A 24,719-nucleotide genomic window follows, 5' to 3' on the forward strand; every position below is an offset into this window, starting at 1 on the left:
GGGCTCACATGCCCTCTTTAATCCTACTCCAATACACATTACCACAGGGGATAAGTCCGCCCTGTGGTTACTTAACCAATCAAACTATATCACAAACTATAAATAAATATATTTTACATTTCAAAGTAGTGAACCAATTTCTTTCATTCTAATATTCCATCCAAAACCAGTCTCTTCCTAATACACAAACTGATTTAGCAAACAGTATAACTGTATCTTAAAAGGTAAATATAACGCAAATTTCAATTGCAAATGTCCTTTCACATGTCTGTGAATAAAACTAGCTTGGTTTATTTACAATCCTAACACCTTCTAAATTCTTAGGAAGGTCCACCCAATAGGATCTTCTTAAACACAAGCACATTTTTTTTTTTTCACCAAATTTGCTGGGTATTATACACAGAGGCACACCGGAGACCTCTGCACTGCATTTCAATGAAAGGGCTCTAAACTAAGGATTTGGCCACTACGTCCGAATAATTAACATATCACTAGGAGGTGAGAATGTCTCAAAAGCCATTTTGGTTTTAAATGTTACAGGCTTTTAAAACAAAATAACTTATACATTCCTTATAAATGCATAGGCTGTACATACATTTAAAACGACATTTCCACAACTGTGCACAGCACATTGAATATAACCTGCTCAAACACATTACCTTATACATCCGCAGTAAATGGTGCCGTGGCATGAGGGTTTTTCCTTTCAGTGCCGTGGCAGCCATTTTAATATTGTGGTTGGGCTTCGGTGACAAGTAATAAAGATTTAAAGGGGGGGGTATTAATTAAAGCTTAGCGCGAGAAAATTGTGAGATATAAATAACTACTTACATTTTAAAGGCTGGGTTTGAAATATGGCAGGAGCTGATTGATTGTTACCATATCTCTCACAAATGTATCTGTTCAAGCTTTGATAAATACCCCCCTTTAAATCTTATTACTAATAAATCTGATGCAACCTAAAGCCCTATTGGATATACAGATGTGTCCACATACATCTTCCTTGCACGTGAATCAGCCCGTCTAGTAGCGCTAAGTGTCTTTTCGTGCAACATTTTTCTTTCAAATGTGTCTTATTTACACTGCGATGTAAATAGGATGCTGAAGCAGCTTCTGCTGATTAAAGTGATATGCGTCATGCCTATATTCTGTGCGCAACTACAGGTGTAATTATGCAAAATGTTACAAGCGGAAAAATATCCACCAGGGGACAGTAGTGCTGACAGGTTCGAAACCTGTTTTGCGAAAAGAGGCAGAAGATTATCAGTCTCCATACTTGCGGTGAGATGTGTCATACAGCACTATATAGTATTGCAAACCCAGGGAAAGTTAGTTATTTATACAAACCGTGATCATATTGGAGAGGCTTTGATGTTCAGTACGGACTTAATACAAGTTATCACTGGACAAATTTGCTACACAGCTGATTTGAACTGGCAGTATTCGCACCTGGTTAGTTTCTACAGCTTTTTTGCTGGGGATAAAGATTTCTTGACTATTTTAAGCTAATTTAATTGTTACAATTATTGTAATTTATGTGATCCATATTCATTACTAATGACGAATAGAGCTATTATGATTAAAAATATATATTAAAATATTACAAACATTTAAAACTTAATTTAAAAAGAAAGCGTCTGGTCTAATTTCTGCCATGCCAAGGTGTTTTTGTTAATTATTCACTGTTGTTAACACTAGCGCAACCCCATTGTGGTTAATATTATTATTGAGACTTATATTATTGAGACTAACACAGGGTCTATTAGGTGCTGCAGCTGATAATTATTGGTTTATTTCATTCATTGAATCACTTTGTATTAGCGCCTGATTCTGTTGCTTTTCCCATTTAGTTTTAGCTAAGTTTGTTACATAATGCTTAATACTTGTGTATTTTTTTTGCATACCATTTGGAATTGGTAAGTTGGAACAGGTTTGTAAAATGTGAAGGTTAATGAAAAGCTAAGGTTTTCCAGGAATTCATAATACCTTAATATGAAAAGCATACAATAAGGGAGTTGTCCAGTTTTGTACACCCGCATGTAGCTTCCCTCACGTGTGCCCACTCCTACTGCTTATGCCAATTAGCTATTGCAGCTCACTGCTGCTCTGTGTGTCAGAGTGACCAGTTCTGTTCAGTATAGCGTTACATTTGTGGGGTATCCCACAACCACATAATACATGGAAGGGGGATTCACTAGACAGAAGATGTCCAAAAATGGACAACACCTTTAATTTACGGTCATGTTCTACCTTTGTTTAATACACTGAATGCAGGTCTGCCTTATGATGCTTTTCTGTAGTATTGCTGTGTTTATGCCTCTGGGCCTGGTTCAGTGATGGGAGCAGTGCTGATGTTTGCGCAGTTGTCTGATGTTTTCGTACTGCTTACGCACTGTGCATGCATCCCGATGGTTATTGCCAGTGGACGCAGAAAGAGACAATTTCATTGGGCGTTTCTGGAAGGTAACAGGTGGGTGGCTAGTCAGATGCGGGCATGTTGTGGCCAGGGACTGCGTCTTTTTTCGCAGTTGCAATTTCGCTGGTGGCCATTCTCCAACAGACTTTGTGAGCAACAGTAGGGTTTGCTCTGATGTCCAATGGTGCACATTTTGATGTAAAGCAGTGGGTTTGCAATGCAGGCGGTGTGCGACTCTATTATCCCATCAGCTGTGGCATTAGCATAAAGACGCAGTCGTTACTGTAACTGCTGCCACCTCTGCATCAGGCCCTCTATCTCTTTCCTTATCAGATAGATTTGTCGATGTTGCATTTTTGTTCTCAAAATGTTGAGTGACCTTAAACCGATTGGTGATTTATTAGTAGTAATTTATGAAACGTTGTAATACACCAATTTATCATTGTAGTTTTACATTGTAGTTTGAATATATATTTTTAAAACAAAAAATGTCCTCAGCATTTAGATTTTCAGTTTGACTGACTTTACCTTCATTTTTTTCTATTTGACATCTTTAGAGTCTAACGTATTTCACTGTTTATATAGTATGTAAATCACATCATATTACTGCCTTGTGTGCCTTCTCTGATGCAGCCATTTTTTATATGTAAGACACAGCTTGATGTATAACTTTAGTTCAATATTGTCATGTTCTCTCTGTCAGATCGCTCTCTTAAAGCTAGTGTCCCCTGGTACAATAATTGGAAAGACACATTGACGGAACTCAACAAGTCCAAGTTTTATTCAGGTAGTATTGTGACTGGGGCTGAAAAACAATTGCCCTCACCCTAATCCATGTCCGTTCTATTATTAGTCATCTTTTCCCTTACCTATTTGTGTGTTTTCCTAAATTTTGTCAAGCACGAACAATTGATGACGGTGATGGTTATTTGTGATCTGACTCATTTTATGTAAATCTACTAACATTGCCCTCTACAAAAAATTTTGCTGCCCTTAATCTATTTTAATTTGTTTTATTGTTGGCCTTTTTTCATAAGGTTCGTTTTTATCCAGATAGCAAATCACTAATATAAGTTATCAGGAAGCTTAAAAAAAATTATCAATTTTTTTTTTTTTATATATCTGAATGGATGCAAATGTTTTGTGGATCATCTGCTCTAATGGTGCCTACACACTTACCGATATTTTATGTATTTTATTTCTTTACACGTTGTGGCTGACTCCGACGCATCGGAACAACAGGTCGTGTAAAAAATGCCCAAATCGTGAGTCCCCATTCACTATCACGATGCGTTGCGCGTCCCCGCTGGCCGCACACGCATCGTCAGATCTGTCAATCTGGGACACACATGCACTGGAAAAAGTCTGGATGCACGATAGATAGTTTGTAAATTGCACACTTTTAAACACCAAATAGTGTGCAGAGCTTCCGGGGAGGAGTTTCAAGGGAAATCGTACACTATGTCGGTTCGTGTGCAGATTGGTAAGTGTGTAGGCACCTTAACACTGGGTACACACTGGATGATGTGTACCGGGACGATATGTCAGCCAGACATATCGTAACACGGGTACACATCAGAGCGATGTTATAAACGACGGAACGATCAGTCGTTCCGTTCTTGATTAACATGAATGGGGCCACTTGTAATATCGTTAGGTTTGATGTGCAGCAGATCAAGCCTGACGATGTCGTAAGCAACCATATCGTGCATACACATACAAATCGGCCATATCGTAACAACATTGCCTAGTGTGTACCCGGTGTAACACTAGCTATAACTATGGCAGCCTGTATGACTGCTATCAGGCCTAGTAGCATGTGGTAGACTGTGTCCAGGAGAAAACATGAGCATTAGAGGACTCAATCAGTTTGGCTGTATATTGTTTTTGATGGTGTGATGTATTAGATTGTGTGTGTGTGTGTGTGTGTGTGTGTGTGTGTGTGTGTATATATAATATATATATATACACACACACATACATACATATACATATACAGTCAGGTCCATAAATATTGGGACATTGACAGAATTTTTATATTTTGTCCTCTATTCACCACCACAATGGCTTTAAATTGAAACAAACAAGATGTGATTTAACTGCAGACTTTCAGATTTAATTTGAGGGTAATTACATCCAAATCAGGTGAACGGTGTAGGAATTACAACTGTTTCTATATGTGCCTCCCACTTTTTAAGGGGCCAAAAGTAATGGGACAAACTAAACAATCCTAAATCTAACTTTCACTTTTTAATACTTTGTTGCAAATCCTTGGCAGGCAATTATAGCCTGAAGTCTGGAACACATAGACATCACCAGACGCTGGGTTTCGTCCCTGGTGATGCTCTGCCAGGCCTCTACTGCAAATGTCTTCAGTTCCTGCTTGTTCTTGGGGCATTTTCCCTTCAGTTTTGTCTTCATCAAGTGAAATGCATGCTCAATCGGATTCAGGTCAGGGGATTGACTTGGCCATTGCATAACATTCCACTTTTTAGCCTTAAAAAACTCTTTGGTTGCTTTTGCATTACGCTTCGGGTCATTGTCCATCTGCACTGTGAATCGTTGTCCATGTGAAGCATTTGACTGAATATGAGCATATAATATTGCCCGAAACACTTCAGAATTCATTCTGCTGCTTTTGTCAGCAGTCACATCATCAATAAATACAAAGGAACCAGTTCCATTGGCAGCCATACATGCCCACGCCATGACACTACCACCACCATGCTTCACTTATGAGGTGGTATGTTTTGGATCATGAGCAGTTCCTTTCCTTCTCTTCTCTTCCCATCACTCTGGTACAAGTTGATCTTTGTCTCATCTGTCAATAGGATGTTGTTCCAGAACTGTAATGGCTTTTTTTGATGTTTGGCAAACTCTAATCTGGTCTTCCTGTTTTTGTGGCTCACCAATGGTTTGCATCTTGTGGTGAACCCTCTATATTCACTCTTGTGAAGTCTTCTCTTGATTGTTGACTTTGACACATATACATCTACCTCCTGGAGAGTGTCCTTGATTTGGCCAACTGTTGTGAAGGGGTTTTTCTTCACCAGGGAAATAATTCTTTTGTCATCCACCACAGTTGTTTTCCGTGGTCTTCCGGGTCTTTTGGTGTTGCTGAGCTCTCCGATGCGCTCTTTCTTTTTAAGAATGTTCCAAAGAGTTGATTTGGCCACACCTAATGTTTTTGCAATCTCTCTGATGGGTTTGTTTTCATTTTTCAGCCTAATGATGGCTTGCTTCACTGATAGTGACAGCTCTTTGGATCTCATATTGAGAGTCGACAGCAACTGATTCCAAATGCAAATGTCACACCTAGAATCAACTCCAGACCTTTTACCTGCTTAATTGATAATGAAATAACGAGGGAATAGCCCACACCTGTCCATGAAATAGCTTTTGAGTTGATAGTCCCATTACTTTTTGCCCCTTAAAAAGTGGGAGGCACATATTGAAACTGTAGTAATTCCTACACCGTTCACCCGATTTGGATGTAATTACCCTCAAATTAAATCTGAAAGTCTGCAGTTAAAGCACATCTTGTTTGTTTCATTTCAAAGCCATTGTGGTGGTGAATAGAGGCCAAAATCTGAAAATTCTGTCAATGTCCCAATATTTATGGACCTGACTGTATATATGTGTAATAAATATATATATATATATATATATATATATATATATATATATATATATAATTTTATGTACTATAGGGTGGAAATAATGTTCAAGTTATGTGCCTTTGCTAGTTTGGGGAAAATGTTGTTTTGAATGTTAAAGAAAATCTTTATTGGGGAATGTGACTTGAGTAATAGTTTGTGGTGAGCCCTAGACCTTTTTTTTTCTATAGAGTCTAGTAAAATTTCCTAAAGTGATTGCGATTATTCACTCTTGGAATTAAAATTTTTGGGTTTAAAACTGACGTGTTTCTTTCGCTAAGATGCAAAGTTAGTGAGATGAGAGCTGATTTATTTGATCATGGGTTCATGGCCTTTATTGATACATACACATACCTAGTGTTGTAAGATGCAGTGAATAATTCCACAACAGTGTCCTCAGGTTGACGAACTGTTGGTTTATGTAAAGTAGAAAAATAAATTATAGTACTACTTGTTTACAAAAAGCAAAACTAACCAACAAACAAAAATCATTTTTTAAACTCAAAGCACTTAAACTGCATACACACTCACAACGATTTTGTTACCAACGATTTTATAAACAATTTACTGTCAGATTATCTGTCAGATTTTTTTAAAGTGTAATGAACGATTTTTTGAACTACAAACTATTTTTTTTTTATCTTCCCTTAATGAAAATCGTTCATTTGGTCAGTCAGAATGAACTACAAACGGGAACGCGCATGAACGATAATCGTTCATCGTTATATCTCAGAAACTGAACGATTTTTTCAACGATTGAACGATAACAACGTCGTTATAGTTAAATCGTTCAAAAAATCGTTACGTGTGTATGCACCTTTGCTGGTCCTGGGTTTTTTTTTTTATTTCTGTGTGTCTTGACTTTTTTTCTTCTTTTTTTTTTTTTTTTTTACTTATTTTAGATTTTCATAGGGATTTATGATGCCGGTTTTTATTGGATATAAAGTTTTTTTTTCTTTATTGGATATAAAGTTTTTTTCTGTGTCCTTTATATAATACTGATTATGTATTTTTTTTTTTTAAATTGTACATTTACTGTTCAATGTATGAATCCCCTGTTGAATGCATGTAAACCCCCCCCCCCCCCCAAAAAAAATGCATTTGCTGAGCTATTGACAAGATGTTTTGCGCCTAGCGGAACTCCGTTCAAAGCAGCATTTCTACTAAATGCATCAGAAGTGCTACTGATACACTAAGCAATGATTTGAAAGCTGTTTCTACAAATGCTGGAATTCACTTTTTTGCATAGTTCATTACATATAGGGGCATATTCAATTGGGGGCCAGAATAGCAAAAATCCCGCACCCACTGGGTTTAGCCTGCAGGTGCGGGATTTTTGCTATTCAATTAGGAGCAGGTTTTTTGATTTTTGGAGCACCGGGATGGTTTTTTTTTTTTTTGTGCACCTCTAGAGCACGACCAATTTTTCCTAAAATTCATAATTTTAGGAAAAATGGCCGGGAAATTCTCTGGGACCTCGGCGGCACCCCTCCTAATGATTAAGCAATTGGAAGTTTCCAATTAGCTTAGTCAGTAATACTCTCCTTCCGAAGAGCTGTCTTCTCCCTCCAGCATCGGGACCCGGTCTCCTGTAGCAGCGGTGAGTATGTTAAGTGTGTGTGTATGAGTGAGTGTGTGTGTGTGTGTCCCAAGTGTAAGTATGCCCCCACCCCGTAACGGGTGCTGGGAGAACTACATCTCCCAGCAGCCCCCTTCCCAGTGAAAAGATGGAGAGAAGGCCACAGGGAGCACCAGAGACCCTGGGCAGGGAAGTGTCAATAGTATTTTTTTTATTTTTTTGTTTGTTTACACGGCGCAGGCTCTGAAAACCCTGAAACCATTTTTTTTAGTGGATATTTCGGGTATTGAAAGTGCGCATACCCGCGGTAATCCAAAATTGGGCGCAAGGTTTTTTTCCACGCTTAATCTCGCCCCCTATGGACTATGCCCTATAGAGGGACTGGCCCTTACTATGAAACAATATTCATACAGACGTGGACAAATTTATTGGGATCCTTCCATGAAAAAATAACCCATATTTGTTTATAAAATAGCTTGAAACTGACAAAAGTAATTGGCATCCATCATTGTGTATTCCATAGTTAATAGAAAGCAGACTTTGCGTTTTATTTTTGATTCAACCGAATGTTTTAAATAATAAAACGAATGTCAAATGGACAGAATTGATGGGACCCTCTACCTAATATTTTGTTGCACAACCTTTTGAGTCAATCACTGCAATCAATCAATTTCTGTAGCTCTCAATGAGACTTCTGGACCTCACAACAGGTTTGATGGGTGCCTTCTCCACACTGCATGTTTCAACTCTTACCATATACGAATAATTGGATTCAGGTCAGGGCTTGTAGAATGCCACGTCAGAATAGTCCAATGTTTTGTTCTTATGCATTGGGTGCTTTTAGCTGTGTGTTTTGGGTCATTATTCTGTTCCAGTACCTATGATCAGCGACTGAGACAGAGCATTCTGACACTGGTCAGTATGTTTTGTTCCAGGAGGCCTTGATAGTCTTGATATTTCATTGTGCACATATTCAAGACACCCCATGCCAGGCGCAGCAAACCAGGCCCAAAATATAACCGAGCCTCTTCCATGTTTCACAGTAGGCATGGTGTTCTGTTCTTTGAAAGCTAAAATTTTTTCGATTGTGAACATAGACCTGAACCTCCAGTTTTGATTAATTTGTCCAAAGAACATTCTTCAAGAAGCATTGTGGCTTGTCAATATACAAATGCCATTCTGGCTTTCTTATGTTTTTTGAAAAGTGGAGTCCTCCTTGGTCGTCTTCCATGTAGTACACTGTCGCTCAAAAAGCTTTGGATAGTGCGATTAGACAGTGACGTACTTTGACCTTGGATTTCAGCTTGTATGTCTCTGGAAATTTTGCTTGGCTCTCTTTCTACCATTCTCACTATCCTTCTGTTTAATCTGCGGTCAATTTTCCCCTTGTGGTCGCATCCAAATAGTTTAGCTGGATTCCCATGGACTTAAAAAATAATATTTGCAACTGTAGTCACAGGAACATCAAGCTGCTTGGAGATTGGTCTTAAAGGCTTTACCTTTAATATGCTTGTCTATCATTTTCATTCTAATCTCCTCAAACAACTCTCTCCTTTGCTTTCTTAGGTCTATGTTCAGTGTGGTGCACGCAATGATTCCAAACAAATACTGCTTTTCTCCATTTCAATAGGCTGGAGAAGCAATAGTGGTAATTGGCATGCTTTATCAGGACACCTGAAAAGCAGACCAAATAATAAGCGATGTGTTGCTAGCATTTGTATAGTACATTAAACACAATGTGTGTCAATCTTATTTAAGATGCCTGAACTGCAAAAACACAGATGTACCCTCATCAAGGTGTAGAATTGTGGGCTATTACCCTACAGGGTCTTGGGTTTTGAAAATAAGTCTTTTAAGCAATGTTATTTATATAAAAATGTTTTTCTATTATTTAAAAAAATATATATCTACTATTTGTGATGTGGAATGAGGTAAATTTTTTCCTTTTGTTAAAGAAAGATTCCTGGCAGCAACAAATGATCATTATTTTTATCTTACAATTCAATTCTAAATGAAAATTCCTTCTTTCTGCAACTACTATTATGTCAGTTGCCTGCTATCCCAGATTATCCACTGCTTTCATAAACTCACCCCACGGGAACCTCTAAAGCTGGGTATACACTTTATACAATCTGTATTCAATCTGACCCCTGACTTACCAGTTGGTTAGACTTTGGAAAAGTGTGTACGCACACTTTGCTTTCATTCAATCCTAGTCGTCTCATCTGGTCAGAAGGCTTTTAAACCTGCTTAGACCCAGCCACTGATCACCCAACCAATATAGTGTGTACGCAGCTGCGACTACTTTGTCCAATTCTTCTTCCAATTTCTCCCTCAAGCCTTTGTAGGCAGGTTGAAAGCACTGATCAGGTTTGTTATGTGTTAACAATGGAATAAATTGATGTGATTAAATAATAATAATAAAATAAAAGTGGGAATCCCCTGCACCCCCTCCCCAATTCAGTAACCAGCCTCGAACATCTCAGCCTGGGCTTGCATTGGAAACTAGGGGCAATAACGGTGTGGTGTTCCCCCTATTTTCCAATAACGAGCACAGAGCTTAAACCAGTTGGGGGGATAATGCAATGGTGTGTGCTCTCCCTGCCATCCCATGAACCAGCCCCAAACTAGTCATCCCAGGGCTGTAAACCTTTGAACATCGCGCCAACCCCTCCGCCCTCTGGAAAAAAAATTGGGGTTCCCATCTTCCCATGGGACAACCAGCTTTATGCGCTTCCCATGTGGGTGGGTAATGGTAAGGAAAGAGTTAATATTCTTTACAGGCGGCCTACAAATCCCAGCAAGCCTGTACCAGCATGATGACACCACAAGTGCCAGCATGCCAGGACATTAAAGGTCTGCAAGACATTAAAGGCATGCCAAGACATTAAAGGCCTGCTGGGCCCTATAGTACATCAGTATAGAAAATATTAAAATTAAGACCGCACAATGTTATACTTTTATTGAAAAAAAAAAAAAACTCCACCACATGGCCCTTGTTTTCTAATTTAATACTCAGAAAATCCTTGGATCAGGTCCTCTTCGGTCCATGCAGGCATCCACTGGTTCTTGACAGAATAATAAATTGACAGACTGGCTGCGTGCACAGCCGCGATGAAAATGACGGGTGACTTGCAGACACTGTCCATAGAAATTTATTGGGAAGTGCTGATTTGACTGGGAGCATGGGGACAGGGGAATCGATATTAAAATCCCAACAGGAGGAGATACCGATGCCAACTTGTAAGTACCCTATTCCTCCCCTCTTCTCCCCCCCTCCTAACTCTACCTTAGGGGTGCCTAACACTAAAACTCCCAGGGTGGTGCCTAGCCCTAAGTTTCCCCCAGGGGTTGCCTAAACCTAACCCTCCCAGGTAGGTGCCTAACCCTAACCTACCCCGGGGGTAAACCTAACCTCCCGGGGGGTGCCTAACCCTCCCCCCTAGGGGTGCCTAACCCTAATCTCTCCCCCCAAAACCTAACCTTAACCCCACTATACTCCCTAAACCTTAGCACCTTCCCACCCCCCAGCATTTCGATACCTATCTTAAATCCTCTTGTCGGGATATAGATTGGCGGCATTTAGTCCGCCGGTCTATAAGCTGCACTCTGGGGACAGGCTTGTTGGGACTTGTAGGTCTCCTGTAAACAATATAATTTACTCTTTAATTCTCATTACCTCCACAACCACCGACCTGGGTGCAGGGGAAGGTCAGGTTGTCCCTTAGGATCAGGGACTTCAGTTTTTTTTTTCTTTTGGGGAGGGAGGGGGGGGTCCGTCCCGAATTTTCGAGGGACTCCAACCTTGGGCTGACCAGTTTGGGGCTGGTAAACGGTTTGGCAGGTGGAACCCATGCTGTGTGTTTCCTTGCTAGTTATTGGAAAATAGAGGGAACCAGCGCTGTTTTTTCCCCCTTTTTTCCAATGCAATCCCATGCTGAGAGCTGCGGGGCTGATTATTGATTTGGCAGGGACTCCACATATATATTTATTTTTTTAAACATGCTATTTTGAGATGACAAGTGCAGAGAAGAAATGTCAATTATGGACCGCTGCTTCTCTTGTATAAATTTACAACCTGGTTGGTACTGCTCTAATAATCTAGACAGTATAGCACAGCTGAATAAACATGAGGTACACTAAAAACCGGCCAAACAGCGATCTACCGATTGTAGCTGTGAGCGGCATGATTACAGACAGTGTTTACATTAACCGCAAGAGTCAGCTCTCGGTAAGCATCAGCAGCACAAGTCTGTATTGAATGTGACTACAGATGCAGTGTGCAGGAATAGCACACTAGGTATAGCTGTAGAAGCTCCTTTGCCCCTTCATTGGATTTCTTTACAGCGTACAAGGGTTGATTGGAGCTACAAGAGAAGTACATTATTATTTCATGTTACTGGATCCAAAATACAACATGTTAAGACATCGGATACATTTTGTTTCTTTTTTTTTTTTGGATACATAAATATGAGCTCATATTTGAAACAACAATTTTTTTGGATACAATACTCCTAGATAAATTTAAGGGCACAGGTGGTAATCCTAATACATTTGGAAGACATATGGACAAGCTTTTTTTGTACTGTTTATTAACCTATTTTTTTATTATATTTTTATATCTAATGATAAGTAAGTGGCAAACATAGATTTTTGTTGTTGGTGACCGCAATAAATTATATTTGTGATTATATAATTATTAGTGTACCTCATGTTTATGCAGCCATGCTATATTGTCTGGATTATTAACGCAGTACAAACCAATCAGATTGTTACTACTTTTTTTTTTTTATCCCGCGCTGCACGTTATGTAAATTTGCGTGTTAGTGGCAGCCGGTGTGCCAAAGATTGGTAGAGCGGGCACAGTGACAAACCTTTCAGCAGATTGTTTCAGCAAATGCAGATTAACAATCTGCTGCAAAATTTGACAAGTGTGTACGTATAGATTGGATATAGAATTGGAGACAAGGTCTGAAGTAGGATTGTTTAAACAGTCTGATCTGGAGTTGGGCCCCCGGAGCATTGGACAAGTGTGTACCCAGCTTAATGGTGTAATGGAATATAGAATGCTTGACACTTCCAGTGTTCACTCCAAGGTGCCAGTCTGTGCGTATGCGCTCTACATGATTGGACCTCCACTATCCTACTAGTTGGGAGAAGAGTATAACATAATTTGGTCTATCTTTCACTTGTATCTTTACCGGGGCTCTTTAAAACTCTGCATCGGTGCCGATATTTTAATTTTGCTTATTTAACTGTGTTCTAATATATGTGTGTATTTAGGTGTGTACCTAGCTTTAGATGATAAATCCTTCCCTCCATTTTGCAAAACCAGACACCGATCCATTGTGGTTACAGAGATTTATATTTACTTTTTATAGCACAATCAATTTCTGTTGTTATGTACAAATATTTGTCATTCAGGGTGTTCTATATTAAAGTGTGAAATAGAGAGGGGGTGAGCTGTTAATGTAAATTGGCCAATTCTTTTCTGTTGGCTGTTTTTTGTTTTTCTAAAGTTGATCAGCTCCCACACTGCAATAGGGTATATATTAAAGTTACAATAGCAAAGTTGCAAGATGATTAATTTTCATACACTTTTTAATCATTAAAGGTACCTGCTCGTATTGCAGATTTAATAGATTTATTCATCACTCCATTTAAATTCCTTTAAAGAAAAAAAAAAAAGGCTAATGTTTTAAGTGTGCAAATGTTCTTTTGTTTTGCTAAAGTTTTGTGGAAAAAAACAAACTTGTCATGTGTAAGGTTTTTGCACATAATGAAGGAAATCTTAGAATAATACCTTTTGTGAATGTTTGGGTGTTGTATGCTTTTAGCAAGTATTATAGATTATGGAAATTGTGTACCTATGTGCATATGTTTGGTAGCAATCCTCATTTATTTAGGCTACTTAAGAGTAATTTCAGACTGTACCAATAATTGTTTTGTACAGGAAAGACATTTCATTTAACTTTTACTAAATTCTATTTTAATTCAAACTCTCTATCTTATTTTTTTTCCAGTAAATGTTATCCCTTTGTTAAGTAGTTTCTGTGTAGTATGTCTGTATAAATTGATGATTGTAAAGTGTAATGTTTTCTTTTTGTCTATTACAGCAACTACAACTTGGTTTGAGTCTTATCGGGAGAGCTTTTTTCAGTGCATGCCAGCCTCGGATCATGAGTTCTTAAACCATTATTTGGCCTGTATCCTTTTATTCATTTCATGGATGTGGACATGAGAAGAGTTTTTTTTCTTTGTGTAGGGCAAGTTGACGATTATTGTATACCTGTAAAAGCTTTCTTTTAACCACAATACTCACGGTGGTAAAGCTTGATCGTGTGAAATTAGAAATATTAATTTACTGTTTTAGGCTTCAGACAACATTTGCAAATCAGGCTTTTTGTTATATAATTGTATTATGTGTGACACCCCTATTTCTCATCTCTGCATACCCAAAGGACCCCAGAAGAAAAAAGCAACCCCTCTAAATAAAATGTTACTAATGTCATGTTGTTAGTAGCTGATTGGAGAGGTTTAGAGACTTTTACTCCTATTTTTTGCAGCATATTCAATAGCTTCATAGTACAGTATTGAGAACTTGCACAAGGTAAAAAAAAACAACATGATAAAGTAGATACAGGAATTATTGAAAAATGAAGCTAGCTTATAATTATTTACCTACTTGTTAGCTAATATCCAATATAAAGTATATTAATAGACTGTTGGTCCAGCACAAGCAATCCGAACCATCTATAGTGCACATTGGCATAGTTACTGTGGGAAAAAAATATAAAGCTGGGTACAAACTGATAGATATATATTTTGTTCCATTGGAAGGGCGATGCATCTATACTGCATCGCCAGGTGTGTACAGTGCATATGTCTGTGAACAATGTCATTTACAGACCTATCTGATCTGCTGTGCAGCACAGCAGATGAACGATATATCTGAAAGATATATCAGCCATCTTCTGGTGTGTACGGGCGACCCTCCGATCCCCCGAACAATGATGCGGGACCCGGCGGTGATTGACACACCATTGTTGTGACTCACTTGGGGTTACTTCAGCATACTACCCTTTCATCTCAGGGTATCTCGCAGTTTCTTGCGGTTTACCCCTGTGACACAGACTATCGCTCCCTCCCGGGATTTTTCACAGTACATGCAAATCCCTCAGGTACCATAACAGTCTGTCATTTCCCTTGCAGGGTTACCACAACAGCCACCCTGGGTGGATGTCGTTTTTACGAAACACAAAATGGCGTAATAAACGCCCTGTGGTTACTTCCCAGTCTGCACTGCTGTCTAACATAGATTGTCAGCCAAATGTGAACTGGATGATGTATCGGACTCCTATCCCTCTTACACGAGGGGGAGCCTAAATCAAGTATTATTATCCCTGCTTTGGTGCTGGCGGTCAAGTCCATCCTAGTTCTATAGGATGTCGAACCTGCACCTAAATCAAATCACCCTCAGTTTAAGCATTAAGGTGTCTTCGGCTGTTTTCCCCTTCTCTGACCAATGGGTGGATCACATGGTGGGGGTCTGGCTATCGCCAGATGAGATGTATCATAAAAGCGTTTGGCCTCATGTTTCGCATTTCCTGAGTGTCATTTCAAGTAATAGGAATCACCTCTTGGGGTGGATATTCATGTTACTCGTCTGATTAAGAGCGCTACTTTGCTTCCCATCCCTGCCCGGACGGATTCAATAGATCCGTAGGTGGTAACTTTGCTTCAAATCAATATACTCTCTTTCAGGGGCTGTTGCCCGTCCAACCATGGCTATCGCATGGGTGGCTAATGCTATTGAGTGCTGGGCTGATGCATTTGTAGCACTTTTTCACTCAAAAACTTCTGGGGATCAGATGCCTTTGGTTGATCACATTCAAAATGCAGTTTCATATTTTGGAGTAACAACATTGGATGCCAATCTCCTAACCTTCAGGGTTTCTGCTGCGACTGTATCCACCGCCAAACCCTATGGCTGCGCTCATGGAAGGCAGAGGTGGACTCCAAGATAGGCCTTAAAATGGATACCCTATATTTGGGAGATCTTGTTTGGTCCGGACCTTGACAAGATTGTAGCAATGTTGACAGTATCACTAACTGCAAATTTCCGCCTTCAGCTACTCCCACAACAAGGCCTCGGACTATATCTGTTAAGTCTTTTTTTGTCCTCAGGGACAGCCTAAAGGCCAGTGTTTTCCTGGGCTGTTGGCCTCCACGAGGGCCGTTATACCCAGTACCGAGCAGACCTGGACATTCTAAACCTAAGGATAAACCTTCAGCCTGACTGGACAGGTCTTCATCTGGGGGATCCCACAGTGAGATACTGACTTTTTCAGTTCGCACAGTGCTGGTGTCAAGTCACCACAGATGCTTGGGTAAGAGTTGAAGTCTCTCACGGGTATGCCCTCTCATTGCTCAGACGGCCTCCCCACATGTTTTGTTACACAGGCCCTTCTTTAGACCCGGACAAGACCTTACAAATCCAGAAAGTTATACAGTCCTTGCGGTAAGCAGGGGTACTTATGCCAGCCCCACTATCTCAGCGAGGGACTGGTTATTTTACTTTCTTTCTGGTGCAGAGGCCGAATGGTCCTCATTGGCCTATCCTCTATCTCAAAGCCCTGAACCAATTCCTAAAGGTGTCTAGGTTCAGGAGGGAACCCCTACGATCCATCATCCGAGCTGTGGAACCTGGGGACTTTATGGAATCGCTGTTTATTCAGGACGCGTACCTAGAGGTACCTATAGTGCCCTCTTATCAGCGTTAGCTCAGGTTTGCTGTGCCACAGCAACACTTCCAATTTTCGGGCTCTGCCCTTTGGACTGTCCACAGCCCCACCACGGTTTACCAAATCTATGGCTTTTATGACAGCCCACCTGTTCAGGGTAATTTTCGGGCTCTGCCCTTTGGACTGTCCACAGCTCCACCGCGGTTTACCACATTTATGGCTTTTATGACAGACCACCTGTTCAGGGTATCCGACTGCTCCTGTATCTGGATAGCCTCCTGCTCTTAGCAGGATCACCAAGGTACTTTAAAGCCATTTCCAGTTAACAATTGATGTCCTTCACAAGCACGAATGGTTAATCAACTGGGAAAAAGTCCTCCCTGAATCCCTCACAGGGCATGATTCATCTGGGAGCCCTGCTGGATTCTCAGAATCGTAGAATCCTTATGACGTCAGACAAGATCTCCACTCTTCAACTACGAGTGCGCGGATGTCTCCACAGTGGACAAGTGTCATTACACTCTCTAATGCGGGTTCTGGAATCCAGGGTGTCTACCTTTGGAAGGGTGGAATATGCTCCATTCCAGGCCTTTGCAAAAACTGATCCTCTCCAGATGGAACTGGTTTCTCCATCGGATCACTGTTCAGACGATGATGCTCTCTCCGGAGGTGCGTCTGTCTCTATCTTCGTGGCTATGGCCATCTCATCTAGGGTAATCCTTACAATGGACGCCAGTCTCTGGGGTGCAGTGACTGCTCCCCACCCTTTTCAGGGCAGTTGGACGTCTGTCGATTCCGCCCTGCCAATCAACTTATTGGAATTTCAAGCTGTCTTGGGCCTTCGCTCTGGCCTAACACATACTTCACGGTAAACCAGTAAAGGTTCAGTCTGACGATGTCACAACAGTGGCTTACGTCTAGGAGACACTCGTAGTTGGGTAGCAATGACAGGAATGTTACACATTCTGACATAGACCAAGGGTCTCCTCCGGCCATCTCTGCAGTGTTCATTCCGGGAGTTCTCCATTGGGAAGCGGGCTTCCTCAGCTGTCACGTGCATCCCGGGGACTGGTCTCTTCTCCTAGAGAGGTTTCAACTCCTAGTGAGCAGAGGGGGCCTCCCAGAGGTGGTCCTCATGGCATCCTGACTATCACACACTGCCGGTGTTAGGGTACAGAACTAGATGTACTGAAGCAACCTTCGGTGACGTGTTGTCAGTGAAGTGGACCTTCCAATTTGAGTACCTGTTTCCTCCGGTCTCCCTTCTTCCTCGAGTTCTTCGGAAGTTCAATCGAGACGGCGGTACTGTCCTGCTGGTGGCTCCAGATTGACCCAGACCTCACTGGTACTTAGATTTTCTGAGTCTCTCCATCGACACTCCATTCCTGCTGCCTCAATATCCGGACCTGTTGTCTCAGGGTCCTTGCCTTTCCCTGGACCTGGATCGTTTGTCTTCGACTGCGTCCCTACTATGGTCCTAAGGCTTCTCTGGCTCTGTCATCATCGGGATTTTTAGAGCGTGTGTGCCAGCTTTTGCTGGGCTCTACCACGGAATGTGGCATACATAATTCTTATGGTATCGTACCTGCAGCTACGATCCTCAGGTGTTTAGGATTTCCAGAAGTTTTGGCATTCCTTCCAGCTGGCTTGGGTCTAGCCCAACGCCTGACCTCCCTGAAAGTGCGGGTCTCTACACTGTCAGTATGGTTCGGATGTGGAATTGCTCCACTCTCGGGTATCCAGACCCTCCTTCAGGGTGTTTTCTGGATTCTACCTCCCTTTATCTCCCCTAGGGGCTCCTTGGGATTTAGCAGTGGTTCTTCGTGCCCTCCTGGGGCCTCCATTTGAACCACTAGTTTTGATAGCCCTTACAGGGTTTATGGCTTAGATTCTCTTTCAGTTCCCGAGACTCACCTGGCAGATGCAAACGCCATAAGAGAGTGTTCTCATGTGACTCCCTCTTCTGGATATTTCACCAAGACAGGGTTGTGAGTTGCACTTGCCCTGTGTTTCCTCCTAAAGTGATTTTTCAGTCTCCAGTCCTCTCAGCTGGGGTGGCCTCATTGACTGTAGTCCGGCGTCTCAGGATTTACGTGGTCCGTTCAGGTTCCTTCAGGAAATCAGACTCCTTATTTGTGTTCTATGGATTTCACGGAAAAGGATGGCCGGCCAATAAACAGACATTGGTTAGATGGCTTCGTATGACTATCTCAAGGGCCTACACATAGGAAAGCCTGTCTGTTGATGCTTATTTTACTCGGGCTGTGGGCCCTTCGTGGGCGGCTCGCTGTGGCGCCTCGGCTGTTCTGCCTTGCAAGGTGGCCACGTGGTCTTCTGTCCAGACCTTTCTAAGGTTCTATGCATTGGATTCCTTTGCCTCTCAGGATGCTTCCTTTGGGCGACGGATTCTCCTCTCAGCACAGGAGCGTCCCCACCCTTCTAAGGACTTCTTTGGAACATCCCCAAGGTCAACCCTGTGGACCCTGAAGAAGAAAATGAGAGAGATGGTAAGAACTTACCCTTGTTATCTCTTTCTTCAAAGTCCATAGGGTCCACAGGGCACCCGCCCTGACACACCTGGCTTCATATGGGCTGTGTTACTGGTCACCGGTTTCCTGTCTACTTCTCTGTGAGTATGGTCCTTGAGTGTTCCAGTCTTCTCTTTCTTTCTTTCCTCCTCCGGCCTTTGGCTGCTTACAAACTGAGGTGTCTCTGGCATGGGGGCTGGGTTATAGGGAGAGTGGACCCAGTGCTTCCTGGGAGCTGAAAGCTTTAACTGCGTGGTGCCCGGATTTGGTTCCCAACCTATACCCCAAGGTCAACCCTGTGGACCCTATGGACTTCGAAGAAAGAGAGATAACAAGGGTAAGTTCTTACCATATCTCTCATTTTCTCAGTCATTTAGGTCTCTTAGTTTAGGCATTATAGCCAAATAGGTCTAAACCTTTATGATAAACCATTTAACACTTATGTTGAAGCTCCTCTCCATTAAAACATGTAGTAAGCAGTTAGTATTTCTAATTGCTAAAGCAAAAGTGCCATGCAGAGGCGTCACTAGGGTTGGTGTCACCCGGTGTTGTAGCTCATGGTGTCACCCCCCACCCCCCCACATGGGCCTTGTATCACACCACACGGAATCCTTAGTGCTGTTTTTGTACTATCACTAAATATATGTTAAATCAATGGGCAGCAAGAGTTTCCATTTGCAGATGGACAAACACTCGCATTACCTCTATGGAATGCCCCTTATTCAATCCCCCCAGTAGTAGTGCCCCTTATGCAATGCCCTCTGTAGATGTGCCCAATATGCAATGCCCCCTGTAGTAGTGCCCCTTTATGCAATGCCCTCTGTAGATGTGCCCAATATGCAATGCCCCCTGTATTAGATCCCCATATGCTGTACCCCCAGTAGTGCCCCTTACACAGTTCCCCCAGTAGCGCCCATTATACTTTACCACCAGTAGCACTCCTTATGCAGTGCCCCAGTAGTGCCCCTTATTCAGTGGGCCCAGCAATGCCCCTGATTGCCGTGCCCCAGTAATGCCCCTTATGTTGTGCCCCCAGTAGTGCCCCTTATACAGCATCCCCAGTAGTGCATCTTATACATTTCCCCTTATACAGTGCCCCCAGAAGTGCACCTTATACTGTGCCCCCAGTAGCGCCTCTAATGCAGTGCCCCCAGCAATACCCCTTATGCTGTGCCCCCAGTAGCACCTCTTATGCAGTGCCCCAGCAATGCCCCTTAAGCTGTGCCCCCAGTAGTGCCCTTATACAGTGCCCCCAGTATTGCCTCTCTTATGCAGTGCCCCCAGAAATACCCCTTCAGCTGTGCCCCCAGTAGCACCTCTTATGCAGTGCCCCTTAAGCTGTGCCTGGTGTGCCCCCAGTGGTGCCCTTATACAGTGCCCCCAGCAATGCCCCTGAAGCTATGCCCCCAATAGTTCCCTTATACAGTGGCAGAGAGATTCTCTGTGCCTGTGTGAGGCTCTGGACGCCGGCCGCGGTGAGAGAATGTGCAGCTCACCCCGGCAGCGGCGCACAGAGCAGAGAGGACCAGCGTGCGGCAGGACGGACCTGCATACACATTAAAAAGTGTCTCCTCCGGCTCCAGCAGCATGGTCGGCGGTGGTGCCGTGGGTGTGCGGCCCGCGGGTGTGACATGCTGCTCTTCTTGGTGTCACCCCCTTGAAGGGTGACACCTAGTGCGGGCCGCACCCCCCGCACCCCCCTAGTGACGCCACTGGTGCCATGCAGAAAAGTTTTTACACAAATATTACCTGTTATCACTGTCAAATTACTGTCATGCCCATCTACAGAGCTAGCTATGCCTTAAATCGGGTGGGCAATAAGCGTCCCTCCATCTGTTGTTGAACTACACATCCCAGCATGCCTTGCAACAGTTTTAGCATGGGCAAATGGCAAAACTGTAGCAAGGCATACTGGGATGTGTAGTTCTACAACATCTGGGGGCCGCTTATTGCCCACCCCTACCTTAAACTGTAATTTTGTGCAAAAAGATTTAAATTACATGTTTTAAAATGTCCTTCTTTACCACCTTTGCTGGTGAGCCTATTTTGGCACTTCTTGCGCTGGTTTGATAAGATCAGTAATCTATATAATAAGCGAGAAAGTGTGTCTGTCTGTCCTTTATTATCCAGAGTTTTGGACCTAGCTTCACCAAATTTGGCAGGGTGGTGTAGCTTGACTAGGATTAGGTTTATGACTAGGTTTTAACTTCATCAGGGCCACACAATGTCACACAATCCCTAAAAATGAAGACACTCTTAAATTAAACAGGTTTTGCGGCTGGTTCAAGTGGAAATTGGCAGTATGCCAAAAACCTGTGTGAAAGTTACAAATGTATCCTTTTAACCTCACAGTCTGAGCAAGTGTCAAACTTTGACTCATGCAAGTTCATATTAAATCCTGAGTTAGTCTTTTTTAAAGTGACTATATATATATATATATTATATAAAAAAAAAAATATACAAACTCGACACTCACATGCTTTTCAAACTGCAACTCCTTTGAACATAGGGAATGTTGGTTCCAAAATATTGCAATAATTTGTTAAGCTGACCACCGCTTCACGGTCATTCCCATCTGGCCAGTCCCTACACTGATTCTCAGATAAATGAACTTGATCTGCCACCTTTGGCTCAAGCTGCATACATTTTAAACATGAAACTGGGTCCTGCCTTAAAGAGATAGGACCACACCCAGGGCTATCAGTTAATAAGCACCTGGAAAAAGAAAAAAAGTTTGTCTTACATTTGAAAAACAGGGTGCCCTAGCAAGTGTGACCACAAAATTAAAATAAACGACAGGCTTAATCCACAGCACTCAACCATCTGGGGTGCCCTTGGCATGTGACCACACCATCTACATAAAAATATCATACAAACTCGGCACTCACATGCTTTTCAAACTGCAACTCCTTTGAACATAGGGAATGTTGGTTGCAAAATATTGCAATAATTTGTTAAGCTGACCACTGCCTATATATATATTAGTCAGCCCTCTGTGTTTGCATGCAAGGGCGTAACTAGAATTGGGGGGCCACATAGCAAAATCTTAAAAAGGCCCCCCCAGAGGTAAAAAAAACCCCATACATTTGCCCCCCACACAGAGCCCATGTAGTAGTGCCCCTTATACATTATTCCACATAGGAATGCCCATTACAGATTATGCCAAATAGTAGTAGTGCCCCATATAACACATTATTCCACACAATAGTAGTGCCCTATATAACACATTATTCCACACAGGATCCGGGTAAGATCCCGACAACCGAGATGCTGTCTGCCAGAACCCAGGCACTGGAATCCTGATCGCAGAGAGAACACTGGCAACGGAATCCCGACATGACTCGGGTTGCCGGCAGACGGCATCCCGATCGTATGGAGACCGGGGAAAGGTAAGTAACAGCCGCGAGGTGTGTGGGTGGGTTAGGTTTAGGCACCCCAGGAGGACTTAGGGTTAGGCTGCAGGAGGGGGGAGGTTAGGCTCTAGACAGGGGGGTTAGCACCTTCACTGTGTGGAGGTTAGGCACTAAGGGGGGAGGGTTAGGTTACCGGGCACTTACCAGGAGGGTTAGGGTGTGAGGTAGAGAAGGTTAGTATGAGGGTGCAGGAAAGGAGGGTTAGGGGATAAATAGGGCAGGGGAACATTACTCACCGATTTGAACCATCGGGATTCAGCTGTTAGTGTACTGACAGCCGGCATCCCGTCCATCGGTATTTCACCCCTATTCCTTCCACATAGTAGTCGTGCCCCTTACACATTATACCTCCCAGCAACTCCCCTCCCCAACTCCCTCCAGCAGCCTCCTGCCTCCCCTGGTGTGCCATCAGCAGCCAGATGGTATGGATTTGGGGCCAGACCGCCAGCTAATTACAGCTGGTGCACCGACAGGCAGCGACAGACATGGAGAGACAGCGAAGGCGCAATTTAATTCTGGTGCTGGTCGCGAGCCAATCGGAGCTTGCGTCCAGTTAGTTAATCAGGAACCCCCACTGCTCTCCATGTCTGCCTGTTGGCAAACAGTGGGGTCCTTTTTAGGATCAATGGAATGAGGTTATAGGCGAGTATAATGTAAACCAATAAAGGCTGCAGGTGTACTTTAGGGTCCATGCAATGCCGGTTATCCCAGCTAGTAGCTATACAGTACCCACACAAACTATACCTTCTTTTTTCAGAACACTTTGAATTTCTCGAAAATAGCATTATTCTGCTTCCAGGCAAAAAACAATGTACCCAAAATGGGCAAAAAAGTTTTTTTTTTTTTTTTAAATGATGAAATTGTAGGAAAGTGAACTAAATCAAATGTTGTAGACCTTAGAACTCTGACATTTCTGGACTACTTAATGCTTTCTATAGCATAGGGTGTTATTTGGCTATCAATATATAACTACTAAGTTAACACACAGCTAGTATGCTAGTACTGTAGGTTACAGTATAATGTACAGTAGGTGTATTCAGTATCATTATACTACTAATTCATGCAGCACATTCTGTTTTAAGTGTAGACAACAGAGAGCTAATGAACTGTTGCTGTTTATTCCTCATTTATGGCCTAGTTTCAACCTTGTATCGTTTTGGCTTAACAATCTCTTCAGGCATGTTAGTTGTTTCTTCACATGAACCTGAACCTGTGGAACAGTTTCTTAAATTGTCACAAGAGCAACATCGGATTCAACACAGTAATGACTATTCCTATCCTAAGTGGTTTACACCCAACACACTCAAGTATTATGTGCTGCTGCATGACGTCAGTGTTGGTGATGAGAAAAGGTGAGTTAAGGATCCTTGGTGTTCATTTGCAATTGTGTGTCAATTGGACAACTCTCCCCTCCCCCCATCATCAAGGTTTTAAAGCTGTGTACTTTTATCAGCTGGCTAATTCAATGGGGCTTTTATGATAGGTTATTTTTGTATTATTTATAATTGGCATATAGCTTTGTACACAAAGTCTGTGAGCCCTTGTATTGTTAGTTTCTTCACAACAAAATGAACTCCATAATGTCCATTAACAGTACACAGTAAACTTATCATACTCAACCTTTGGGTGCCTCACCATTTGTTAAAGTGCCACTGCCTGTCTGTGTTCCCCCTGCACTTTGCAATCTGTAAGCTACAACAGTAACGTGCAGTTAGATGAACAGTTTGTTGTTCCAACCCCTCTGTACAAGGGTGTGGATTGGAATATCCACAGTAAAAAGGTCGACAATGTCTAGATAGACACCAGATGTTACTCAATAGGTCGACTTGGACAAAAGGTTGACACACTAAAGGTCGATATGTATGAAGGTCGACCGGGTCAAAAGGTCGACACAAAAAAATGGTCATATTTTTTTTTTTAACCCTAATCTTCACCCTAACCCTCCCCTTGATGCCTAACACTAACCCTCCCTCCTTGTGCCTAACCGTCAGGGTAGGTGCCTGAACCTAAACGTCCCTTCTAGTGCCTAACCCTCCCTCCCTGGTGCCTAACTCTTAACTGTCAAGGTAAGTGCCTAACCCTAAAAAAAAAAAAAAATTGTTTTTTTTTTTTTTGTCAACCTGTCGACCTTTTGACTGTCGACAGGTTGACTGTCTAACATCTGGTGTCTATCTAAACATTTTGACCTTTTTACTGTAGATTTATAGGCGGGATCCCTTGTACAAGGCTTGGAGAATAGTCATAGCCATTTGTAGTAGGGACAGAGAGACAAATTGTCATTCACCATGCTACTGCACAGCAAACTAGGGGTGCCAGGGGTATGCTGGGCCATTGCTAGGGAATACTATTTTTTCTCCTTCAATACTCATGGCAGCCATTATGA

The 24,719-nt window shown here is 42.2% G+C and overlaps 1 protein-coding gene across 2 annotated transcripts in view; it reads left to right on the top strand.

Annotated features, from left to right (window-relative positions):
• Positions 1 to 24,719, top strand: part of TRAPPC8 (trafficking protein particle complex subunit 8) — a 166,859-nt gene that overhangs the window by 14,195 nt on the left and 127,945 nt on the right. The window contains exons 3-5 of one of the 2 annotated variants that reach the window (XM_088469576.1): positions 3,120 to 3,203; positions 13,768 to 13,857; positions 23,514 to 23,688. In XM_088469576.1, the coding sequence (XP_088325702.1) occupies positions 3,120 to 3,203; positions 13,768 to 13,857; positions 23,514 to 23,688 (349 nt within the window). The remainder of the gene's footprint in view (positions 1 to 3,119; positions 3,204 to 13,767; positions 13,858 to 23,513; positions 23,689 to 24,719) is intronic. The other variant, XM_088469577.1, reaches the window with a different exon arrangement.

This window comes from Taudactylus pleione, unplaced genomic scaffold (genome assembly GCF_031769625.1).
Source record: "Taudactylus pleione unplaced genomic scaffold, aTauple2 ptg000093l, whole genome shotgun sequence".
Taxonomy (NCBI): domain Eukaryota; kingdom Metazoa; phylum Chordata; class Amphibia; order Anura; family Myobatrachidae; genus Taudactylus; species Taudactylus pleione.